Here is a 24572-nt window from a genome sequence, read left to right on the forward strand (position 1 = left end):
TTTAATACGAAAAATTACACATTTTACTCAATTACTCAATATTGTGTTTTCCTGACATGTACTGCAGGCTCGCAACTTTTCCAAAGCTTTGGGCCTTTATGGTCAGGTATGTTTAGTATTCGATGTGTTTACAATCAGTAACTAAAACGGTATTATCCATGGTATCCTTTGAAAATTCTTGCCAATTTTGCATATTTTGCATAGGAGTACAATAACGAAAGACACTTGTTGTTGGTATTCGATAGCACCCATACCTGATTGGCACATTGTCGCAAAGCTGATTTACCGGTAGCGTCACCTGCCAATGAAAAATAGAACCAAGAAAAGGAGGATTCTTTCGGAAAGTAGTGCAGTAGTGATTTGCAACATTTTTGTTGTTTATTCAATAGTACAAATATATATCAGCAATAAAAGTACACTCGGAGTAGAAGAAAATCGATTTCAAAGTGATTATTACTACTTTTTTTAGTGTAAACTACGATTAAGCATGGAAAATCTTCAGAAATGTGTGAAATTGGGTAAGGTTAGGTTTTTTCGGATCAACATTTTTTTTAAGCAGAAACCAGTGTAATGTTGATTTCTCGAGTACTAGAATGTATAGCGATCGAGTACTATTTATTTTGGATACTTTATTTGTTGTTTCCTGGCATTTGAAAAATGGTATCAAACCAAGTTTAATGCTCTATTCTGAATAAACGGTAGATTTCACACAATGAACTAAGATCAACATTACCACCTTAAAGTAAAAACTTTTTCTTGAACTTCTACTATGATTTTTCAAATGAATTTGCCCGTTTTCATAAAAAAAAATCGTTAAAAAGGTGAAGTAATAAGAAATTTTCCTACCGAATTGACAGCTCTTGCTGAAAGAATCATCTCTAAACAAGCAGCGCCTCTACATTTCAGTTTTGCGACAATATGCCAATCGGGTGGTTTGATAGCGAAATCATACACCTAGTTAATACATATGTACACTTAAATAAAAATTAACGTTCGAATGGTTTCAAATGTCAAATTGAATATTTTACGTGACAAAAATGAATGTTATACGGACATCCCCTATAATGGATAGAGTCATCACATAAGGTTTACGTGAATTGACCAAACGTCAAACAATCTACGTGAATTTCCATTGTGAAAAACTTGATTTTGAAAATGGCGAACAGTGGCCCTCAAAGTGTAGGTATTAAATTACAATTTTTCACTACAACGTCCGGACCATTCCAGTATGAAAGTTTCCATGTGTTCAACTGGACCGAGTGCCTGCGTGAGTCCGGAAGTTTACCCACTCCTGCCGAATGCTTCAAATTCCGTTGGTCCACCGACAAACGAGTTCAAAATCGGCATGATGCTAGAGACACTGGAACCATGTAATGCGACATCAAACTGCATCGGTAGTGTTGGGGGAGTTCTCGGATCTCGACTTCGGCTTCGGTTGGATGACAGTGACAACAAAAACGATTTCTGGAGGCTTGTTGATTTGAGATACCACGACGTTAATAATTGCTTTTTAAGCTATTGAAATTTTTTGCTAATTTTCTGAAATAAAGTTTCATTTTTCATGGTATTTTTCCTTTCATAGATTTATATAAAAATCTGAAATCTCCCTTTTGACTTTAACCGATATATAAAATAGTAATTCTCTGGTATCTAAATTTGATATGAACTGATAGGTAAATGTGATATGAACAGTACATTACATTTTACCTATGAAACACGTAGCTTTTAAATGCCAGTCCATTAAAACCTACGTGACAACACAGACTAACAGACATGACAGTATGAGTAAATTCTTATAAAAAATAATTTTTCGTGATGCACTAGCTCCACCTATATTGTACTGCGCGAACTATTTACTATCTGTACACCCCTTGTGTTATGTAAAAGTTTTTTTACTAGTTGGTTTCCCCTCGTTTGTCAACACTGATCAGCTGCTTGCAGGGATGCCTGATTTCATCAAAATATTTGAAAATGAATCGTCACAATAAATTATTGGATTACGTTGATAATATATTTAACTTTTTCGCGATGTTGGAAGGTAACCATTTATTTGACTCAACGTTGTTCATCTAGACTATTTTTTATTGTGTCGGTAGTTTTCACCAAAAATTAAGTGGCGGCAGACCAGAAGCAAGTAAATATTGTAACAAAACGGGTTCGATTTTGTCTTGCGTTGGAGGATGAGAAATAGGCACAATTATGTATATAGTTTTGGCCATATGTATTAAATCTGTATCCTGCATGAAATTCGCATGGACGTAAACAAATCAATACATTACAGGTAATTCTGTATGAATGGCAACTCTGTTGGTAAATGAAAAAAATAAACACAGTCTAGATGACAGACAGGATGTTTTCGATAGGGTAACGTGGCGCCATCATGACACACGTGAGTACTGTCCCAAATAAAGGAATATTCGAAAAGACCGTTAAAATGATTGAAGAATCTAATTTGAGTGTCCTGTCTGTTAGTCTGTGGTGACAAGTAGGGTGGAAAATATTCACATAACTTTTCACGTCACTATAACATGATTATTATTTTGAGTGTACGATACGATAATTTGACAACCACGCTTAGAAAAAGTTACTCAGAGTTTGAGTACTAGTTACTTATTTTCGATGAGTTACGATTACTCAAATTCATAAACTGGAACAATATGTCAAAATTTGAGTATGGATTTGAGTAAAATAAAATCGTTGCCATGAGTTCTCTCGCATTTATTCATACATTAGAGTAAGGGTTGAGTTCTTAAACATTTGAGTGAAAAAAATACTTGCAGTTCAGTGCGTTTTCATTCTCGGAATATTCTTATCGAAATAAAGAATGCAAGAATACGTCATTTTCCATTACCGTTTCTAGATCTGGTTTTGAAAACATCAATCAACGTCAATCATAGATGCTTTGTGGTTTCAATTATGCTTAGTGAAAAGCGCAACATAAGGATATCAAAATTATTCAATTTTGACTCCAAACCGTTCAAAAGGAAACGGTTTTGAATCACTATTTTGCGCATTCAAAAGAAAGAAGAATAACTTTGTATATGAAAATTAACGAAGAAAAATTCCTTCATTTTGAGTACAAGCACTCAAATTTTGAGATGAACTCACTCAAATTTTGAACAAAATATTTTTTTCTTATTTTGAGTAAAAATTACTCAAGTTTTGACAATTTCGTCCCTTAAGGAGGGGTAGGGTCTAAACGATGAAAAAAATTATCATTTTTGTGAATTTTTTCGAGAATTATCATTCACGAAAATAAATTCAAATGTTTTGCATGATAAAAAGCATCATTCGAACAACATTTCGTAATTTTTTCGTGGAAAAATATTGAGAAATAAGTCGGTGAAGAGGTATTTTCGAGAACGCTTCTTAAAAATCATGATTTGTATTTCATGTATTTCAGCGCAGACTAATCAGAAGTGAACAAACGATTGCAGCATAGTTAGAGTAGAAGTTTTTCTAGACCCCAACGTTTCTGTTTGATTTTTTTTTTTAATTTTTTTAATTTTTGGTGGTTGTTTATAGTGAGAACTACTATATTTCACGAAAAAATCGACCATTTTATAGCTGTTAAACCTCCCCAAAGTAACAAACAACGAAAAGAAAAACGTTAGGGTCTGGTTTTTTGTATGTAGAAAGTGTGTGCAAAATTTGAAAAAAATGGTGCAGTAGTTTTTGAATGACGATGGACACGGACTTTCAAAACCTGCTTTCGAGGAAAGCGCGTTTAAAGGATTTTTTCTATAAAATCAATAAAAACAATTAATTACTCCAGGGAGCCAGTAGGGTCTAACATATTCAAAAAATTATATTTTTTATTTTATAATTTATCAAAACGAAACATTTCAAGAATGTTTTGTCAAGTTTTGAAGTCAATCGAAGTAGAAATCTTGGGCCTATGCGCCGAGCTCTTGCTTCTTCTAAGAATGGGATATCCATAGATAAAGGTCCATAACTTCCAGAGTATCGTTGAAATAGGGCTTGAAAATTTCACAGAAAATTCTTCAAATGTTTTACTATAAGAAAATATGAAGAAAATAATAATTGATTGTTCAAAAGTGTTAGACCCTAACCCCCTTAACGTAGATATTTGGTAACTCCACTTTAGTGTATGGAAACGTCAAAAGTTGAGTAATTACCATCAATGATAATGAGTAACTCTAACTCTTAATATGAGTTTAACTCAAGAACTCGATTCTTTTACTATTTGCAAGATCAGTCTAAAAGTTGTAATAACCATTCGTAGCAACAGGTTCAATTTTTTACTAGTGAGATCGCGTATTTCAAGGGTGAGTCGTGACTGTGACTGCGAAAACCGGAATGATAAACTGTGCTCTCGGTAGTGCAATAGACGCAGATATTGTGCTCCGTATTGTGCTTCAGAATGGAAATGAATATTCCGAAATGTCATTTATGAGAAATAAGTATCTGATTGGTGTCTAAGCATTACTAACATGTATGTTAATGTGCGATTGACACACTACTCCAAGCGACCGCCACTTGATATGATTTCTCGAAGTTAGAAATCAATTGTGAACGGAATAACAAATCAACACAGTAGGGTTATTTTAAGTGCTGCATGTCAATTACTTAATATTTTAATACAATACACTTAGAAAAGGAGTAATTTTCACGCAAATATGGTATATGAGGAATAAAATTTCACTCAAAATTTAAGTGCTAATTACTTACTATTTTTGGCACATGTGCATATAATGCAATACTCAGTAAATAAGTAGATTTTACCCAAACATCGTTTTCAGAGGAACGACTTAAATTTGAGTAACTAAAAACTTACTCTAAATTAGAGTTGTTCCACTTGTTCTGTAGATGAGTGAGATTTTACTCATTTTTGAGTATCTATTTTTGAGCGTGTAGCAGTGCTATTGAATGCCCTGTTCGCTTAGAAAAACTTAATCAGAATTTGAGTACTAGTTACTCATTTTCGAATGATACATGGAAACGTCAAAAATTGAGTAGTTACCATCAATGATAATGAGTAACTCTTACTCTAAATTTGAGTTTAACGAAAGAACTCGTTTTTTTGTTACTATTAGAGAGATCAGTCTAAAAGTCGTAATAACCATTTGTAGCAACAGTCGCCATATTTTGTTAGTGGAATCGCGTATTTTTATTTAGCTGTTCATCTGTATCTGTTGCAAAAGTGAGTCGCTTAACACAAACGGTTTTGTGTCTGCAAAAACCGGAATAAAAAACTCTGCTTCTGGTCGTGCATGGGTGTAAAGGTGCGAGTGACACACTACTCAAAGCGACCGCCACTTGATATAATGGGCCGTATGAATAAAATGTAGTAAAGTCTCTTGTTTGTAGTATCTTCTCAAAAACATAGTCCACAGAGTAAAACACGTTTGATTTGGTTCCATTTTTCTACTTCACTTCATCAGCAAACACACGAGTAGCAACCTCTGGAGCTACCTACCGAAAAATTGTAGTAAATACTACATATTCGAACGTTGTTGTGTAGTAAAGTCTCTGCTTTTGACAGGAACGTGATCCACATGTAGCATTTACTACAAAAATTGAAGCATGCTACGTTTTATTCATACGGCCCAGTGTCTCGAAGTTAGAAATCAATTGTAAAAGGAATTAGAAATAATCACAGTAGGGTTATTTTAAGTATTGAGTGAAAATTACTTTATATTTCTAATACAATATACTTAAAAGGAAATCAATTCTTACTCAAATTTGATATATGTGGAACAAAATTTCACCCAATATTTGAGTGCTAATAACTCAATTTTCTATTCATTTTCAAACTCAATTTTTTCCGATGAAATCGGACTCTTGAAAATCGACCGATTAGTTTTGCGACTAAGTTGAGAAACACATTCGAAACTGTATTATAGGCATATTAATCGACTGTTTTAATACAAGGTATTTTTAAACTCCCGACTAGTAGGGTAACAGAGGTATTTTGGCCACTTCATATATTTTGGCCCACCTAACAAACTTTATCGATTTCATCGGATTTTATCGATGTTAAGTAACTCATTTTGCATCAATTTGAAGCTAATCACATTAAATTACCTATTGCGGAAGGGGTTTTTAAAGATATTACAATATTTGGTGGATATTTTTATAAAGTGGGCCAAAATAAAATCAATCCTAAAGTGGGCCAAAATACCTCTGTTACCCTACACCTATTAGCGGACCTTACACGATCATTAAAAGTGTCATTACTAAAAAATAATGTCATTTAAATGAACGTATATGGTACAGTAATGACGAGTTTTCTATGCAAATTTGAAATATCATTACTTAGTCATCATTAAAAATGACCAAAATAATTCTCGTAGAAAAACCGCTATTAGGCCATACCATCTTGACGGATTTGTACAACATTAAGTCTGTTTACTAAACCGGCTGTCACAACGGTTGACGCTAATGTTAAACTCCCATAGGCGTATGTGCAACAAATGGTCAATTAATCGATGGATTCGTCTGCCGATTGTGCCGACGAAACCGTACTAAGTCGGTGGGATAATCGAGAGGAGTGGGATCATATATATAACACGCATAAATTGAAGTTTTGGTTTAATAGTCGGGTATTTAAAAATACTTTGTGTCTAAACAGCCGACTCAACTCAGTCGCAAAACTAATCGGTCGATTTTCAAGAGCCCAATTTCGTCGGCCAACTCTTCCTTTTAAGAACTGTCAAATTTTCTACGGGGTAACGAATACTCATTTAACGAACACTCCAACCAACTGGTACAGCGAATTCTGGCCGTACATACATATGAAATCCGTAGAAATATGTTTAGAAAGTTTTCACCCAAATTTGAATGTATTCTGTTGAGAGTACTATTACTATAAAAATTCACCATAATTTTAGACTCCTTTGAAATGTCAAAAGCCAAACACCCAACACTCACACATGTTCACTTATTCTAACAAGATAGGAAGAAGAAAAGTTTTCCAAAAAGTTTGTTTTCAACATTCCTTCGCACTAGATATTCTGATTAAGTTTCGCGAGTGTGAAGTAAAACCCTTTTATTTTTGTTGGAAAATGCTCTTAAAATACTGAAGAACTTTTCCTGTGCCTGATTCCGTAGTTTGCAGTTCTCAATTACATAGTGTATGCAGGTGATTTGTTCGAATAGTTGAAAACAGGATCTGACGGGCAGAGCCTTTCGTGCATAAGATTTGCACCGTCGTCTGCCTATCCTCGTTTAGTTGACAAATTTTTTTGGGAACGTCGTCACATCTTTTCGTTTTGTCTACATTTTTGTCGCAAAGTGAAGCATACAGTAGCAAACTTATCTATGTAATGCGAAACCCAGAGAAAAAAAAAACAGACATAATGTATGACGAATCATTTCCGCTTCCGGAACGTAAAAATTCCTCCGTGACGAAGTATTGTCTCCCATAATAAATAAACACCCAAAAACGATAATCGACAGCGGTTATTGTGAAAAATGAACAAGATTTCAAAAACGACATATTTTTAATGGACAAATGCCTATGTTTTTATTTCATTTTGCTCGAGATGGTAAAGTTTTTTAATTTTCGTCAACAGATGGTTGATAAATTTAGCTAAATAAAAATCAAAACGGAAACTATTTTATTTTTCTTTGATATTCTTTAATTTAACTTTCTATGATCAAAAAAACTTTACACCAAATTCAAATGAATGAATAACATTTAATGCTCTAATTCAAACATATATAGTCTTAAGATTACTAGTTATTACCACAGTATTATAAATATTTTCTATCAGTGAAAATTTATGTATAAAGAAAGCGAGCGCTTGTAACAAAACAAAAAGAAAATGCATAGAAGAAGTGACATAGTGATTTCAATTAAGGAGCGACTGAGTAAAGTGAGTGAGTAATATCGAGACAGGCAGATGCGTGTTTGACTAAGCCAATAAAAGGAGTACCCAGTGTAGTGGCACCGATTCTGCTCTTTAGAAAAATTATAAGTGAAATAAACGGAAAACCCTCATACTGGAGTCTCAATACCATCTTAAATTATCACAAGGCAGACACGAGCACATCCGTTATTATGCCACGCAACGGTGAGCCTTCCGGCTTGGATAAGAGCTTCAATAATAAATCGACACCCGACTGGCTACATCCAGATCATGTCATTATGAATGAAGGTGTCACATTCGATGTGCGGGTAAGTAGTTTTGTATTGGCTTGCATTTCATATTGCTGCTATTCTACATAGAATTGCATTGTTATGTTATAAGCGAAGAATTAGTTAAAGGATTCACAAAAATTATGCAAGTTTAAACAAATTATGTTTTTGTGATATGATGCAGTTGTTTTTGCATCGTTAAGTCGGTATCAGAAGAAAGTGTTAGCGTTTTTTTTCAGACTGAGAGTTAGTTCCTTCTCTCGCAACATGACCGTACCGACACGGGACTACGGCGTAAACATACCTTTATCTTAGTATTTGTCGGGATATCAAAGTGGGGTCATTATTCCATAATGAGTGCTGTATTCGCGAATCGGTTTGAAGTCATATTTATTTATAAACATGATGAAGGATTCCAATTATTTCAATTGACCGCTAAATTTAAACAGCATGTTTTGTCACATACTTCCAGACTGACAAGTCGCCGTGGTTGCGATACTAATATTGATACTGAATACGTCGAATAGATCTTTGCAATCGATGATTGCATTAAAACCATATTAAACATGATTAAGACTCTTCTGCTGAATATTGATAGAATACAATTTTTTACACCATTGATTTCTACTATAGGTATGTCACGTCACTATACGCATTCAGTATGTATCTCACAACACTTTTAAAACATGTATATCAGACGTCACATCACAGATACGTATTACACGTATTTTAAACACTGATGATGAGTACAAGTAGTATTCCCTATAACAGTTCGGCTGAAAAGTTCGTATCGTTTAATAGAAACACACATTTTTTGCCAAAATTCGTTTTTATTATTCAACATAATTGCCATCAGAGGCGATACAGCGATTATAGCGATCTTCTAACTTTTCGATACCATTTTTTAGTACGATTTGTCCTTTGCCTCAAAATAGGCCTCAGTTTCAGCGAATACCTCTTCATTGCTTCTAAATTTTTTACCAGCGAGCATTCTCTTGAGGTCTGAGAACAGGAAAAAGTCACTGGGGGCCAAATCTGGAGAATACGGTGGATGAGGGAGCAATTCGAAGCCCAATTCGTTCATTGTCTTGATGAAACAAAACTTTTTTCTTCTTCAAATGAGGCCATTTTTTTGAAATTTCGTCCTTCAAACGCTCTAATAACGCTATATAATAGTCACTGTTGATAGTTTTTCCCTTTTCAAGGTAGTCGATGAAAATTATACCATGCGAATTCCAAAATACAGACGCCATAACCTTACCGGCCGATTGTTAAGTCTTTCCACGCTTTGGGTTCGGTTCATCGGGTGCAGTCCACTCAGCTGACTGTCGATTGGACTCCGGAGTGAAGTGATGGAGCCATGTTTCGTCCATTGTTATATATCGACGAAAAAAAATCAATTTTATTTCGATATAACAGCTCCAAACACTGCTCAGAATCATCAATTCGTCGTTGTTTTTGATCGATTGTGAGCTCACGCGGCACCCATTTTGCACAAAGCTTTCTCATATCCAAATAATCGTGAATAATATGTTCAACACGTGCCTTTGATATCTTTAGGGTGTCAGCTATCTCGATCAACTTCACTTTACGGTCATTGAAAATCATTTTGTGGATTTTTTTCACGTTTTCATCGGTAACAGCCTCTTTTGGACGTCCACTGCGTTCATCGTCTTCGGTGCTCATATGACCAGTACGAAATTGTGCAAACCACTTACGAATTGTTGCTTCGCCCGGTGCAGAGTCTGGATAACACTCATCAAGCCATTTTTTGGTATCGGCGGCACTTTTTTTCATCAAAAAGTAGTGTTTCATCAACACACGAAATTCCTTGTTTTCCATATTTTTCACAATAACAAAAGTAGCTTCACTCAAAATGCAATATCTCACAAACTAATAATCAGACAGCTGTCAAATTTATACACGTATCTTTTGAAGGTTGGTACTAACTGAAAATGGTATGGATTTAATTCTAGTGGCGCCCTCTCATAGAAACGATACGAACTTTTCAGCCGATCTGTTAGTACAATTCAACGATGTTAAAAAAATATATTCTATTATAAATATTCTACTAAACAGTCAGACCCTGTAAATTAGTGCTGAATATTGTTGAAAATAATTGCTCCTTTATTATCGCCTTTCGCCTGAAATGCGTCAGGTTCAGATGTAAATACGATTGAAAATGTGTAGAATATGAAATTTTCTCCAGACGGGAAAACCAGGTCCAATGTAAAGCAGTTGTCAGTTGTCAATTGCAGCTTCAGGCTTCAACCGTTATGGTTATTCACCAGTATCAGCTCGTTTTCATCCAGAAAAGTGTAAAGACCCACTCTTTATAACAAGTTTTAATGTTCGAAGAAAAGCAAAGTCTTGGCATTACATTCCTTTCGTGGAATTTGGCCTTTCTGTTTCAACAGACTTCGCAGCCGATTCTTAGCATACAGAATCATTGCATGGCTAGTACTATGGATCCTACTGACACTAAGAATCCTTCCAGATCGGGGCTCGAACATACGACAGCTGGCTTGTGAGACCAGCGTCCTATGCATTGAACCGACAAACCGGGACGGGACATTGTTCGAAGAAACAATGACTGTTTTGCCAAGAGTAAAATCTCACCATACATAACCGTAAATCAGTAGATTATTCCCAGTAATAAGACAAAAGATAGTAAACTGCTGAAATGAATACAATTCTGTATAAAATGTTCAAAACGACGAATGTAACAATGAGAGATTATCTTTGATTACTTTCAATAATAACTTACCTTACCTAACAGCTATAGGCCTGGGGTGTCCTTTGCTGTATCAAGCATACGTCTCCACAAAACTCGGTCCATGGCTGCTCGTCACCAGCCACTCAAGGCACGGATCATCTCTGAGATCACCCTCCACTTGATCGATCCACCTTGCTCGCTGCGCTCCTCTTCTTCTTGTACCAGTCGGATTAGATTCATGAACTATTTTCACTGGGCTGTCGTCCGGCAACCTTATGACATGCCCAGCCCATCGTAGACGTCCGATTTTAGCTGTCCGTACGATGGGTGGTTCTCCTAGCAGCTGTTGCAATTCGTGATTCATACGCCGTCTCCACGTTCCGTCTTCCATCTGCACTCCGTCATAGATGGTCCTCAGTACCTTTCTTTCAAAAACACTGAGGGCGCGTTGGTCCTCTGCCAACATAGTCCAGGTCTCGTGGCCATAGAGAACAACCGGTCTAATGAGCGTTTTGTAGATGGTCAATTTCGTGCGGTGGCGTACTTTTATCGATCGGAGGGTTTTTCTAAGTCCAAAGTACGCACAATTCCCTGCCAAAATACGTCTATGAATTTCTCGGCGTGGAATCGACACCAAGGGTTACTTCTAGCTCAGTCACTGGTATGGAGCCGTATAACCTACGGGATAGAGGCGACGGCGGTGGGCAGAGAGAATCTAATCAAGATACTCTCGCCCACCTACAATAGAGCCGTCCGAACTGCCTCAAACCTACTTCTTAGCACCCCAGCAGTAGCTGCATGCATCGAATCCGGCGTACTTCCCTTCCGCTGGTATTCGGCTTTGATAATTTTCCGTCGAGCACTGCGGTGGCTAGAAAAAACTCACGGTGAGGAAGATTGCCTCCTAAAGAAACTAGCTGAAAGGTTGTTCAAAAGCTTCACCGGAAACAACCTACCAAAACTGGCTCGCCTCCACCGAGTTTTGAGAAGGCCATGGCACCAGCCGGACCTTTCCAAAACAGACACTTCCCTGGCACTTTCTCTCGGAGCCAAACCCCCTCCAGCTAAAGCAAGGAGTAACTTCCTCGAAACCTGCACTGACCGGTACTGAGGTATTCTCCGCGGAGGCCGCAGCCATTTACGCATGCATCGAGGTGATCCCCCCGGGATCCGAGGCCGTCATCTTCTCGGACTCCCTGTCGGTTATTACCGCCCTGGAGTCCGACAGGGCCGGACACCCGTTCGTCCAGGCGATTCAACAATACAGCAACAACCAAACCACTATATGTTAGATCCCCGGACATAGCGGGATTCCGGGGAACGAAAAGGCCGATGAATTGGCAGCCATGGGCAGACAGTCACCACGGTACATACCGGAGGTTCCATCCGCTGACCTGATCACCTTCTTCCGGGGGAGGCTCCAGGAACATCTACTAGGTCACTGGAGATCTTCTTGAGGTTACCTCTCCAAGATCAGGGGGGATTTGTCCTGGTGGACAGATCGGACAGAGCAGAGAGCCCTATCCCGCCTCAGGGTTGGTTACACCCGTCTCACCCACGCCCACTGCATCACCCGCGGCAGCCCACCCTCCTGCCTGCACTGCAAAGTAAGGCTCACGGCAGAGCACATTGTTACCACCTGCCCAGAATACCACAATATACGAACCCACTACAACATCAGCTCCTCCATCCGTGACGCCCTTTCCAACGATCCCGTATTCGAAACCACCCTAATCCGCTTTCTGAAAGACGCCCGCCTCCTAAACCTGCTCTAAATACCCATCCCTCAACTAACCATACCTCCTTCTTCGTTTTCTCCAACCCTATTTCCTTCCGCTTACACCGACTCGTTAGACGTAGACAAAGACATCGTAGCATCGACTTCCCGGCTTCCACCGCATATCCAACCAAGGGACAGCACCGCACCATGGGCCATCCGCGGGGGGAAGGCCCCCCGGGATGTCAACCATGGCCCCCCGTCACCAACTACAGCACCGCCCCCACCAACGCACGGCCTCGGCCTCACTGCCCGCCGGTCTTCGTTTCATCGGACCTCCCGGCAACCGTCTCACCACCAACAGAACGATGATATCGTCCCGCGAGCACCCGCGGCTCTTCACCAACAACCACAGCACTGACACCACCCACTCACAGCCCCGAGATCGCCGACTGCCGATTTAAACACCCACAATCGCCCGAGATTCAGCGCATCACCGTGTGCCATCCGCGAGGGAGGCCCCCCTGGGATGTTGACCACGGCACCACCCTCCAACAACACAGCCTCGCCAACCGGAACCCGGCGACCGATCTACACCCAACCGATACATGACACCACCCTTACGGACCATCCGTCAGCTGATGTACCACTGGAATGCCGACTGCGGCCCCAGCGGAACTCTATCTGCCAGTACCACCAGGACCATGGACCGAAGACCAGGACCTCCTGAAAGGTCTCCTCTTAAATACCAGCACCCCAACGGCCATCCGCCGGGGGCGCTGCCCCCGGAGATGCTCCCCGCGGCCGAAGCGGAAACCGACCAGGACCGAACTACAAGAATACCTCTCATGAAATGTTTATTAAAAATTGTAAATTCTGTATAAAATGTTCAAAACGACGTATGTAACAATGAGAGATTCTCTTTGTTTACTTTCTCTTTCGATTATTGCGAAATATTCCTGCTTTTTTCGGTAATTTCTCCAGAGCAGATTAAAAGATAATAGCTTTAGTTTTTATTATCGGTAAATGATTGGAGAGAAGAATTGCTAAGAGTGCCGCAATAATCAAAAGAGAAAGTAAACAAAGAGAATCTCTCATTGTTACATACGTCGTTTTGAACATATTATACAGAATTGTAATGTACCACTGTAAACACCTTACTCCCCCCAACATAATCTAGCCTTTGCCCCCCCCCCCCTTTTCTTTCTCCCCTCTAGCCACCCCCCCCCTCCCCCCTAAACCACGGTGAACGACCGTAACTAGGTTAAAACCGGGTATAAATAAACGATATAATAATAATAATAATTTCTCGGCGGTCACCAGTGAGCCCAAATACACGAACTCGTCAACCACCTCGATATCGTCTAATAATATTCGTGGTGGGAGGTGTAGTGTTTCTTCTCTAGAGCCTCTTCCTCTCATGTATTTTTATTGCTTTCAGTCCGATGTAGGTTTCCATCATCTTCTCAAGGTTACGTGTCACAATATCAATATCGTCAGCGAAGCCAAAAAGTTGTACGGACTTTCGGAAGATCGTGCCACTCGTGTCGATCCTCGCTCTTCGAATCACACCTTCCAGGGCAATATTGAACAAGATACAAGAAAGTCCATCACCTTGACGTAGCCCTCTCCGAGATTCGAAGGGACTCGAGAGCGTCCCAGATACTCGGACGTAGCACATCACTCTATCCATCGTTGCTTTGACCAATCGCGTCAGTTTATCCCGGAAACCGTATTCGTGCATTATCAATGGTCTAATAGTAGCCTTTAAATTTGTTAAAATCGGTAGCCTAAATTTGTCAAAATTGGTTGTCACCTCTGAGAAAATTGCGCCATAAACAACTCATTGAAAGTTGCACGCACACACACAGACATTTTCCGATCTCGTCGAGCTGAGTCGATTAGTATACACTAAGGTCTTTTTTATGCGACTTTTTTATGTGAATTTTTAGAGTTATGCGGTTTTTTTTATGCGAAGTTTCAGAGTTATGCGGTTTTTTATGCGAATTTGAAGAGTTATGCGGTTTTTTAAGGCGAAGTTGCAGAGTTATGCGGTTTTTTTATGCGAATTTTCAGAGTTATGCGGTTTTTTATGCGAATTTTCAGAGTTATGCGGTACGTAAACTCGCATAAAAAAAGACTTCAGTGTATAAAACTATGGGTTTTAGATGCATCGTTCGAAAACCAAGTTTTTTCAGCAATTCTAATACCTTTCTATAGAGAAAAGCAAAAATGAAACATTACGAAGAACAATCGCTAGAGACAGGGTTCGTACCCGAAACCTTCGCCTCGCCAAAAAGATGCCCTGTTAAGCTACTTTGGTACGTTTCAGGAATAAATCTGGGGTGGAATCATGTAAGGTGATTATCACCAAGTTCTGTCACAACTGCTGAAAGGCTAACATCACTATCAAATGTTGGCATTACGTAAGGTGATAATCACCACGATTTAATCACCTTCATGTCAAAATGGAGGTGATAGCAACTTAGTTATCACTTTTAGTAGTGATTTGATTTTTGAGAAGTGGCTTTATAAATTATTGTCCATTAGGTGAATTTTAAGCCACTGACATAAACATAACCTACCAAAATTGGTCGGAGAGGATAATTTTTTAATAAAACTCATACTGATATTATGTCAAAATTGAATACCAAAATGAAAAGTAACTTAGTTAATATAGTTTAAAGAATTCATAGAATGTACGGTAGTATTTATCAATTACATCAATTCATTGTAATTATTATTTGAAGAAACATCATTGGGGTATTCGTAGAGTCAAAGATAAATTGCTTTGTGGAAAAGTGATAAGTTTATGAATGTAGACATCTCCTGTTGCACATAACGTAACGACATAAAAAATCTATGCTAAAATTTTCAGTAGAATTAGATGGTCGTGACTTAGTGAGCGACATATCAGTCTTGTTCAACTGAACGAGTAAAAAAGTTTAAACTGCGTTCTTAATTTTTTTCTTGTGAATTGAACTAAATAAGGCAATATTTTTGGACAATTGGACAATCATAGTGGATATTCGTAGTTCCGGTGGGTAAAATTTCCAAAATGGAACTAGCATTTGAAAGCTCTGTGAAATGCCATAATCGTAAAGTGAATGAAAACTATACACAAAATTATTTAACGGATCTTTCTCATTTGAGAGGAATGCCATCCGTTGTGAAACATCAAGAAGATTTAACAATTCGTGTCATTTAAAAGCTAGCAAATGTATCCCAAAGAACTGACTGTGATATTGATTTCCATTGAAAAATAAAAATCGGCACTCAATTAAACCAACAAGTGAATTTTTTTATTTGTTTGTGCGCAGTTTGCCATACTCGCGAGGAAATTTTTTTCAACGTTACTCTTCGATCCATACAAATCATCATTTATAAACATGACTCGAATTATTGAAAAGGATTGAAAACTACAGGAATAAAAATTTAGATTTTAAAATATTATATGGGTATACGCCACATTCATATTTTACTCCTGAAAAATTGACGTTTCTTGGCAGGTGATAAGGGAGTGAAGTTGGCTCAATCACCGGTGATGGTGATAGTAAAAGTGATCACCTTCGGTGATTCCAAACATGCTGGTGATCACCTCTTTATCACCAGGAGGTGATAGTCACTCATCACCTTACATAATTCCACCCCTGGTTTATTAGCGCGAAACGACAGAACCCTCTTAAACGTTCAACGGTGGTCCTTCATTGGTCCAATACGTTGGATCATTGGTCCAAAGAAAGTCCAATCAATCGTTCAACGGGAGGCCAACACGGGACCTTCGTTTGCCGATTTTGAAACACCGTTGAACCGAATGCCATTTTTTTCGTTCAACAAACCCGGCAAACAGAGGTCCATTGTTGAGCCATTTTTAACATGAGGAGTTGGAGCCCCGTTGGACTAGTTTTACTGCAGAATTTCTGAAGTTTTTTCCACTTATTGGTTTAAACTAACACTACATACCTGCACAATACTTCTACTTCACGTAGAATAACAACAAATTTTCTTTCTATGTAAAGATAAAACTTAATTTTCACACTATTTTTGCAAGAGAAAAAACAACAACAAGCGCTCAAAGACCAACAAAATAGAACGGCCTGCTAAGATTTCCCGCGGACCCACACGGACCGAATGATGCGGCCAACATGGATCTTCACCAACGGCATATGGAAGACCCTCATGCAATATTCAATTCACCGGCCACTACCGATCGCTTCTCGAGAATCCGCTACCGCTACATTACATAATGATACTATTCTAGTTTTAAGTTAGTCGTAATTAAGATTAGTAAATACCCTTGGCATCTTAGAGCTTAAGCAGTGTGCCTTAAAATTATATTATAATATTGAATAAAAAAAAAAAAACGGCCTGCTAAGAGGGAAACATTCATCCCGATTCCGTATTTCGTTCGAATCGGATTGTTTCGATCGAATACGAAATTTGCATTCTGTAACTCGATCGAGTTCGAGTTTTCCACACAAAAGCATCACTCGATCGCATTACAGAATATAAAGTTTTACATTCGTTCGACGAAATCCGATTCGATCGAAATACATTATAGGAGTGATTGTGTGTGTGCCGAGAGGGCCTCTTCAAGCTAGAAAACCTTTCTGATTCTATGTGCTGGATTGAGAATCGAACCCAAGCAGGCTGTGTGAACGGCATCAACTCACTAATCACGCTATACCTTTTCCTTCACAAATTAAAATATTTTGACTGTTTTAACGGTTTTAACGATAAAGAAACATACGTCCTGTTCGGTGAAACGGCTAGATAGATACCAACGTAAAATATTACCGTATATATCGTTATATTTTGCATATTGTGGCATCAGAAGAATATCGATCGCCTCGAAATGCTCTAAATGATGAAAACAATAATCATTTTTCCATTTTTTTTAAAGAATTATCGTTCAACAAAATAAATGCAAATGTTTTGCATGTTAAAAAGCATCATTCGAACAACATTTTGTGAGTTTTTCGTGGAAAAATATTGAGAAATAAGTCGGTGAAGAGGTATTTTTGAGGACACTTCTTAAAAATCAATGATTTGCGGTGTCCACTGTATCTCAGCGCAGACTAATCAGAAGTGAACAAACGAACGCAGCATAGTTAGAGTAGAAGTTTTTCTAGACCCCAACGTTTCTGTTTGATTTTTTTTTTTAATTTTTTGAATTTTTGGTGGTTGTTCAAAGTGAAAACTATGATTTTTCACGAAAAACTCCGCCTTTTCGTAGCTGTAAAATCTCCCCAAAGTAACAAACAACGAAAAGGAAAACGTTGGGGTCTGGTTGATTCATATGTAGAACGTGTGTGCAAAATTTGAACAAAATTTGTGCAGTAGTTTTTGAATGACGATGGACACGGACTTTCAAAACCTGCTTTCGAGAAGAACGCGTTTAAAGTTTTCTTGTTTATAAAATCAATGGAAACAATTTACTACTCAAGGGAGCCCGTAGGCTGTAATATTTTCAAAAAATCATATTTTTTCTTTTATAATTTGTTATAATGAAACATTTCAAGAATGTTTTGACAAGTTTTTAAGTCAATCAAAGCAGAAGTCTTGGGCCTATGCGCCGAGTTCCTATTTCTTCACAGTATGAGATAAGCGAAGGTAAAGGCCCGTGAGTTTTGTTCCGATAAGCTTGAAAATTTCACAGAATATTCTTGAAATGTTTTACTTTACGAAAATACAAATAAAAAATGATTTTTCAAATTTGATAATAATTGATATTGATGAATTTCCCATGGGAGGTACTTATTTAAGCTCACTTGCTAAAAAAATCTACGCCCTTGCAAACGGCTTTCCGGTAGTTAACCGAAACATTGGTGGACGAAAACATGCGTGTAGACATGTTTTTGAGTTCTTTCCTCGTTTTAATTATCACTTTTCCACAGTTTTCGTTCTCGATGAGACGCAACTGGAGGACGTTGGGCGCGATCAGCGATTTGGGTACCACATCGATATTCAGCCGCTTCATTTCCTCCAACGATCGCTTCGAGTAGTGGGCCGACGCCAGATCCGGCCAGAACATCGCGTCTTCGCCCTTATGGTATTTCATGATGAACGACGCAACTCCCGGCACTCATTTCGTACTAAAAATTTCCCCGTTCACGGCCAGTCCGGAGCGAAAAATGACCGGCTTTGACATCTCCTTCTCGCCAATTGTCAGCCACAGCAGCACCTTCTTGGGGAACTTGGTGTGTGAAATGAAGGTGAAGCTCACTTCCTTCGTGGGGGAAGTGAAGTACGAAGTGTCCTGCCAGTCGTTGACATCCAGAGTAAGATAAGTCTCGTCCTAAGGAGTGTATCGAAAATATGCTATCCACAAATTTTTCTTTCAAATTATGATAAAAACGATATTTTATTCAAACTAAAAATTAATCCTTCATTGTACGAGCTTAAACTTGAGCATAATGAAAACCGGATGAAATTTAAGTTATTCCTGCACAAATTTTCTAACTTTTTATTGAACACTCTTCATCAAGTTCCGGACAAGTGTTGCATCGCATTGTTGAACGCTTGAGCCCAAATTTTTTGAACTCCTGCATGTTCCTAGCTGCCTTACCAGTCTTCTTGAAGGACCCTCTTCACGATTGCCCAGTAAAGTTCGATGGGTCGAAGCTGAGGGCAATTTGGTGGATTGATATTTTTCTCAACGAAATTTATACTCTTCTCCGCAAGCCAATTGAGAGTGGTTTTGGCATAGTGAGCCGACGCTAAATCCGGCCAAAACAGTGGAGGTGTACTATGCTTCTTATATAAAGGCAGCCATCTCTTCTGGAGACACCCAGTTCGAAAGATTCCTGCATTTATAGTTCCAGTAGTGTAAAAAATGGTTGACTTCAAACCATAGGAACATATTGCTTGCTATACCATTACCTTTCGACCGAATTTCTCCACTTGAATCGACTTGTCCGCATCGCTTACATCCTCTCCAACGACGACAGTAAAGTATTGTGGTCCTGGAAGGGTTTTTGAGTCCTCCTTTACATAAGTCTCGTCATTCATCGAAACGCATGCATCCGGACACTGCAAAAGACGCGAATACAATTTCCGGGTCCTTGTTGCTGCTCGCTTTTTCTGTTCTACACTTTGTTTCGAGATTTTCTGCTTCTTGTAGGTCTCCAGGTGATTTCGCCTCTTGATACGCTGGATCATTCCGATACTCGTTCCTGCTTTTTTAGCCAAATCACGTATTGACATTGAATTGTTCTTCATGATTAGAGATACCACTTTCTGGTCCAGTTTCGGGTTGGAAGAACCGGGTTTTCTGCCTCTTCCTGGTAGCTCATCCAAAGAATAGTGTTCCCCAAACTTATTAATGATGGTTTTAACACTGACATGATGAATTCCAAACTGCTTGGACAATTTTCGCATAGTAATACCCTTCTCACTTAGCCATGTGTCCAGAAGCATAATTTTCACTTCCTTTTCAATACGTGACATTTTGAAAACGCAGAATTTCAACCGCACAAACAAGTAAACAAACGAAAGCCAAACAGCCACAAATACATGCTCACAACACAAATGTATATGGATAGCTTATTCTCGATACATTCCTTACATCATCACCGCCATGTCGCGTTTCACCGGAAAAATCGAATTCAGCCGCTGCGTCATTGCCTGTAGCCCCGAAACCATTGTTCGCTTCTTGGCATGTATGTTAATGTTCGGCAGGTACTTTTTAACTGTTCGACCGGTTACACCGACCTCTCAACCATGCGCATGCAGCGATTTAGTCACTTTTCCCTCGGTCTTCTTCTTCAGCCACGATAAATCGGAAATTTTTGTCCTTTTTTTTAAATGCTAAATAATTTTAGTTAATTGTACGCAGTGAACAGTTTTGAGCCTCAAAAATTTCAAAGCATCAAAATTTCGTCAAATTCCTTAGTGTTAAGAGATGGCCTTAGTGAATATCACCGCGACCGAGCATCGAGCTTAGTTTTGTGTTTGCTTTTTTTTACAGTACATTGGCTGTCTGGAGATCAGAGCATCGATGAAAACGTTAGACTTTGCCACACGATCACAGGTAGCAAAGTAAGTACCGCGGGAAATTTGGCAGCCATGTTTTTTGATGACAAGTCAAAATAAGGTCCGTAATTATAAACATTCCTAATTTTAGAGAGTGCATTAATCGAGTATGCGAGGCAGCCAGCTTAAAATGCTCCAAGAAACGACGTGTAGGCAGGCGGGTATTACAGTGTATATCCGACACCCCGCAGATGGAACACGCGGGAACCAATGTTACACTGACCGTTTCGAGCAAGTACCTTTCGCTGGTGAGCGTTGAGAATGGGGATGTGATCGCCCAGCACGATATGCCACGGATATCGTTTGCCTCCGGTGGTGATACGGTATGGCTATCAATTGTATTGAAAAATTTTCGGAATGGAATACAAGTTTCTCTTTTTTTAGGACACGCTTGACTTCGTGGCGTACGTAGCAAAAGATATGGAAGAGTGGCGAGCGTGCTACGTATTGGAATGTGGTGGAGGGGTAGCACAGGATCTGATAGCAACCATTGGGCAAGCGTTTGAACTGCGATATAAAGAATTTTTCAATAAGCCCGAAACGCAAAACAAATTCCGAGAATTTGTCAAAACTGATAAAGAGTATTACAACGACCTTCCGGATAAGATGCCGCCGGATTTGCTCACGGAAAATGATCATTCGTCGCAGTCGCAAAGTTCCTCAAGCGTGAGGGTAAGCTAGCCAATCTTAATTTTAAGCAAGCAGTAGCCAATCTTAATTTTGTATAATTGATTGCTGACTTTGCTTTTTTCTTTAGACACGTGAAAGGATTTCTAGTAATCTGATAGATCTGAATACACCACTCCCAAATCATGATTACGTAAACGACAAAAATTCTAATACAAATTCGCACAGCAATAAGTCGATATCTTCCAGTTCGTTAGTAAAGGATGTTTTTGATATGCGTAAGTTTTTACGGTTGATTTTTCTACCCCCAAGCGTCATGCCATTCTACTGATCTATTCCAAATTAGAACCTTTTGCAATTTCGTCAGAAGTGCAAAAATCCCAGCTGTTAACTGAATCGTGGTACCATGGTAACATAAGTCGTGCACAAAGCGAACATTTGCTGAAAAGCGATGGTGATTTCTTGGTGCGAGAATCCGCGGGAACACCGGGTCAGTATGTGCTTACTGGGATGCAAAGCAATTCGCCCAAACATCTGCTGCTGATAGATCCAGAAGGGATTGTGAGTATAAAATCCAGCCAACATATGGGAATCGTTTAACTATTGCGTTTTTCCGTTGGTTGTAGGTACGAACCAAAGACCGAATTTTCGAAAGTATCAGTCATCTAATTAACTACCATTGGACTAATTCGTTACCGATTATATCAGCTGAAAGTGCCCTCCTTCTGCGACATCCGATTCTCCGGACAACTGATCTTCTCTCGAAGGCAAAACAACAACAACAGCAGCAGCAGCAGCAACAACAACAATCGCAACAGCAGTCACATCTAGGGCTCAACTGAGGGTGCGAGTGCCAGTGCTGTTCCCACGGCGGCCAATCTCCAGAACGCAACGTTCCACAACAACAACATGGCTGTAGTAGCAGTAGTGGCAGTTACAAACACGGGAAAAAGTAAAGATATACTGTTTTGTAAAAATGACTTGAACAAACAAAAAGAACTGTAAATCGTAAACTCTATAGATCCTATATTTTCCATTTACTTATACTCTACTACCGTTGAAAAAAAACAGGCAAGGCAAACGTTCCAGGATATAAAGGGGGGAAGAAAATCACATAAAAAGAAGCAAACTTTTATGGTACATTCTATATTGTTCTGATACACGCATGTTGTAAAACATACAAACGAATAACATTTCGAAAAAAATACCAAGAGATTAACAAGATTATATAATAATTACAAAACATATTCTACTGCATGCAGGTGAACGAAATCAGATATTTAAAAAATAATTAGAAACTAGTAGATTTCTTCAATCAACAGAACAAACATAAAATTAATAGTATTTAAAAAATGAAGAAAAAATCTGAAAAATACTAATTATATATTGTTATTAATTACAGTGCCGTTGGTTGAGAAAATAATTGAACATACAAATTCGTAGAGAAATTTATTTTTGATCGTCATATTTTATTACTCTACTTTACCAACACAAGAAAAAATTACATAAATACCGCAATCTGTGTGACAAAGTATTCAAATAACAATTTCATTCTAGTAATAGGAACATTTACTGATTCCAAACTGTAAACAGCAAACAAGTTAATCTACTGAAACGCGCAAAACTTAAGTTTTTTTTCTAGTCTCTTTGAGTGCGGGAGTTTGAGTTCAGCTGGCTGGATGATTCCGAACTATTTAAAGAGTACGCGCATGCATGAAGCATTGACTAGTTTGTTATTACTAACTAATAGACGGTAACGATTTACCGGTGATAAACTGAAACTCACTCGTTTACATTCTAGATACAAGCAGTCGTAAGAACACAAATTATAATTTGACACTCGATAACAGCAAGCAAAAAAAAGCACAAATGAAGATCCTTACCAGTGAAGAAAGGTCGAACTAAATGCAACGCAACATTTATCAAGTTACTATATGACAGGAAAGGACAGCAAAAAGTTGCTTGAAATAAATAATACAAAAGTACATAATAGTGTTTTTTTAATAGTAATATAATTAATTTATTTAAGATGGTTCAAGATCCTTAAATTGAGCATTCTTCTTGGAGGATGGTGTTCTTATTAATATCTAGTGATAATTGAGAGATAGACTGCGTGAGTCTTACATGTAGGATAGTTCAAATGACAAAACGATTTCCCCAGATATGCAAAAGCTATGGGTAAGCGGACCGTAAGTGGTCTCAACTGTCAAAAAGACGCGGCAAAAAAGTTCTGGGTTTGATTCCCGTCTTTGTGGTAACTATTCGCAAACTTTATTTTCTGCTGTCTCATTCATCAATCTTTTACCAATCTGTTTTCTTATCATTATCATTAAGGGCTGAAGCCAGTGGCCCTTATTACCGTTCTCACTTTCACTTCCACTTTCACTTCACTCACATGTCACTTCACTTGATTTTACCTATTACCAGTGTCACGGTCAACGAAATAATCGCTGTAGTGAAAAAAAAAATTTTTTTCCAACAAAATTGTGGTGATTTGATGTTTGTAATAACAACAAGCTCATCTAAGTAATTACTTTTTTCTCTAAAGTGACTTCGGTGATAAAGATCTACATTCACTTCACCTAGTTTTCACCGTGAAGTGATACCGATAATAAGGTAAAAATCACTTCACTTGGTTTTCACCGTGTAGTGACACCGGTAATCAGGGTCAGTGGCCCTTATTACGGGTATCACTACACGGTGAAAACCAAGTGAAGTGATTGGGACCCTTATTATCGGTATCACTTCACGGTGAAAATTGAGTGAAGTGAATTTAGGTCCTTAGCAATTCTTTAGAATTTAGGTCCTTGGTGCGGATTTTGGTCTGGCGGCATCATTGGGCCATTTTTCTTCGAAAATGAGGCAGGAGCCGCCGCCACGATCAATGGCGTTCGCTACCGAGCCATGATTAGCGATTGGTTCTTCCCGTTACTTGAAGAGGAAGACTTGGACACCATTTGGTTCCAACAAGACGGCGCTCCGTGCCACACAGCCAACGCTACGATCGATTTTCTGCGCACAGTCTTCGAAGATCGAGTTATCAGTCGAAATTCGGATGTCGTTTAGCCGCCTCGGAGCTGTGATTTGACGCCGTTAGACTATTATCTTTGGAGGGCTGTCAATGATAAGTGTTATGTGGACAAGCCAGAGACAATTCAAGCCCTGAAGGACAACATTCGTGCAGCCATAGCTGATATAAAGTTGCATACAATCGAAAATGTACTAAAAAACTGGACCGACGTACTGGAAGGCCAGCCGAGGCAGCCATTTGAATGAGATTATATTCCACAATTAACCGGAAGTATTGTACTTTAATATGAAAAAATAAAGCTCAATTGTGATCGTCGTGCACGTGGATGAATTTCGTGAATGAC

The 24572-nt window shown here is 38.6% G+C and overlaps 1 protein-coding gene across 5 annotated transcripts; it reads left to right on the plus strand.

Moving 5' to 3' along the window:
- Positions 1 to 6904: 6904 nt before the first annotated feature.
- On the plus strand, positions 6905 to 23188 carry LOC131436028 (SHC-transforming protein 4). Of its 5 annotated transcripts, none has more exons than XM_058604454.1 (8): positions 6905 to 7105; positions 7740 to 8143; positions 20507 to 20577; positions 20663 to 20894; positions 20956 to 21243; positions 21329 to 21476; positions 21545 to 21759; positions 21825 to 23188. In XM_058604454.1, the coding sequence occupies exons 2-8, from the start codon at positions 8027 to 8029 to the stop codon at positions 22038 to 22040; spliced, it is 1287 nt and encodes a 428-aa protein (XP_058460437.1). In that variant the 5' UTR covers positions 6905 to 7105; positions 7740 to 8026; the 3' UTR covers positions 22041 to 23188. The 5 variants fall into 5 exon arrangements, with proteins under 5 accessions (XP_058460437.1, XP_058460440.1, XP_058460438.1 ...); XM_058604457.1 differs by having other exon boundaries at positions 6905 to 7097; positions 7718 to 8143; XM_058604455.1 differs by having other exon boundaries at positions 6905 to 7097.
- The last annotated feature ends 1384 nt before the right edge of the window (positions 23189 to 24572 follow it).

This window comes from Malaya genurostris, chromosome 3 (genome assembly GCF_030247185.1).
Source record: "Malaya genurostris strain Urasoe2022 chromosome 3, Malgen_1.1, whole genome shotgun sequence".
In the NCBI taxonomy this organism is placed as follows: Eukaryota; Metazoa; Arthropoda; class Insecta; order Diptera; family Culicidae; genus Malaya; species Malaya genurostris.

Coding starts and splice junctions, on each gene's coding strand:
- LOC131436028 (XM_058604454.1), top strand. CDS start 8,027: ATGCCACGCAACGGTGAGCCTTCCGGCTTGGATAAGAGCTTCAATAAT. Junction 20,578..20,662: donor ACACGATCACAGGTAGCAAA/GTAAGTACCGCG, acceptor TCCTAATTTTAG/AGAGTGCATTAATCGAGTAT. Junction 21,477..21,544: donor AAAGGATGTTTTTGATATGC/GTAAGTTTTTAC, acceptor ATTCCAAATTAG/AACCTTTTGCAATTTCGTCA.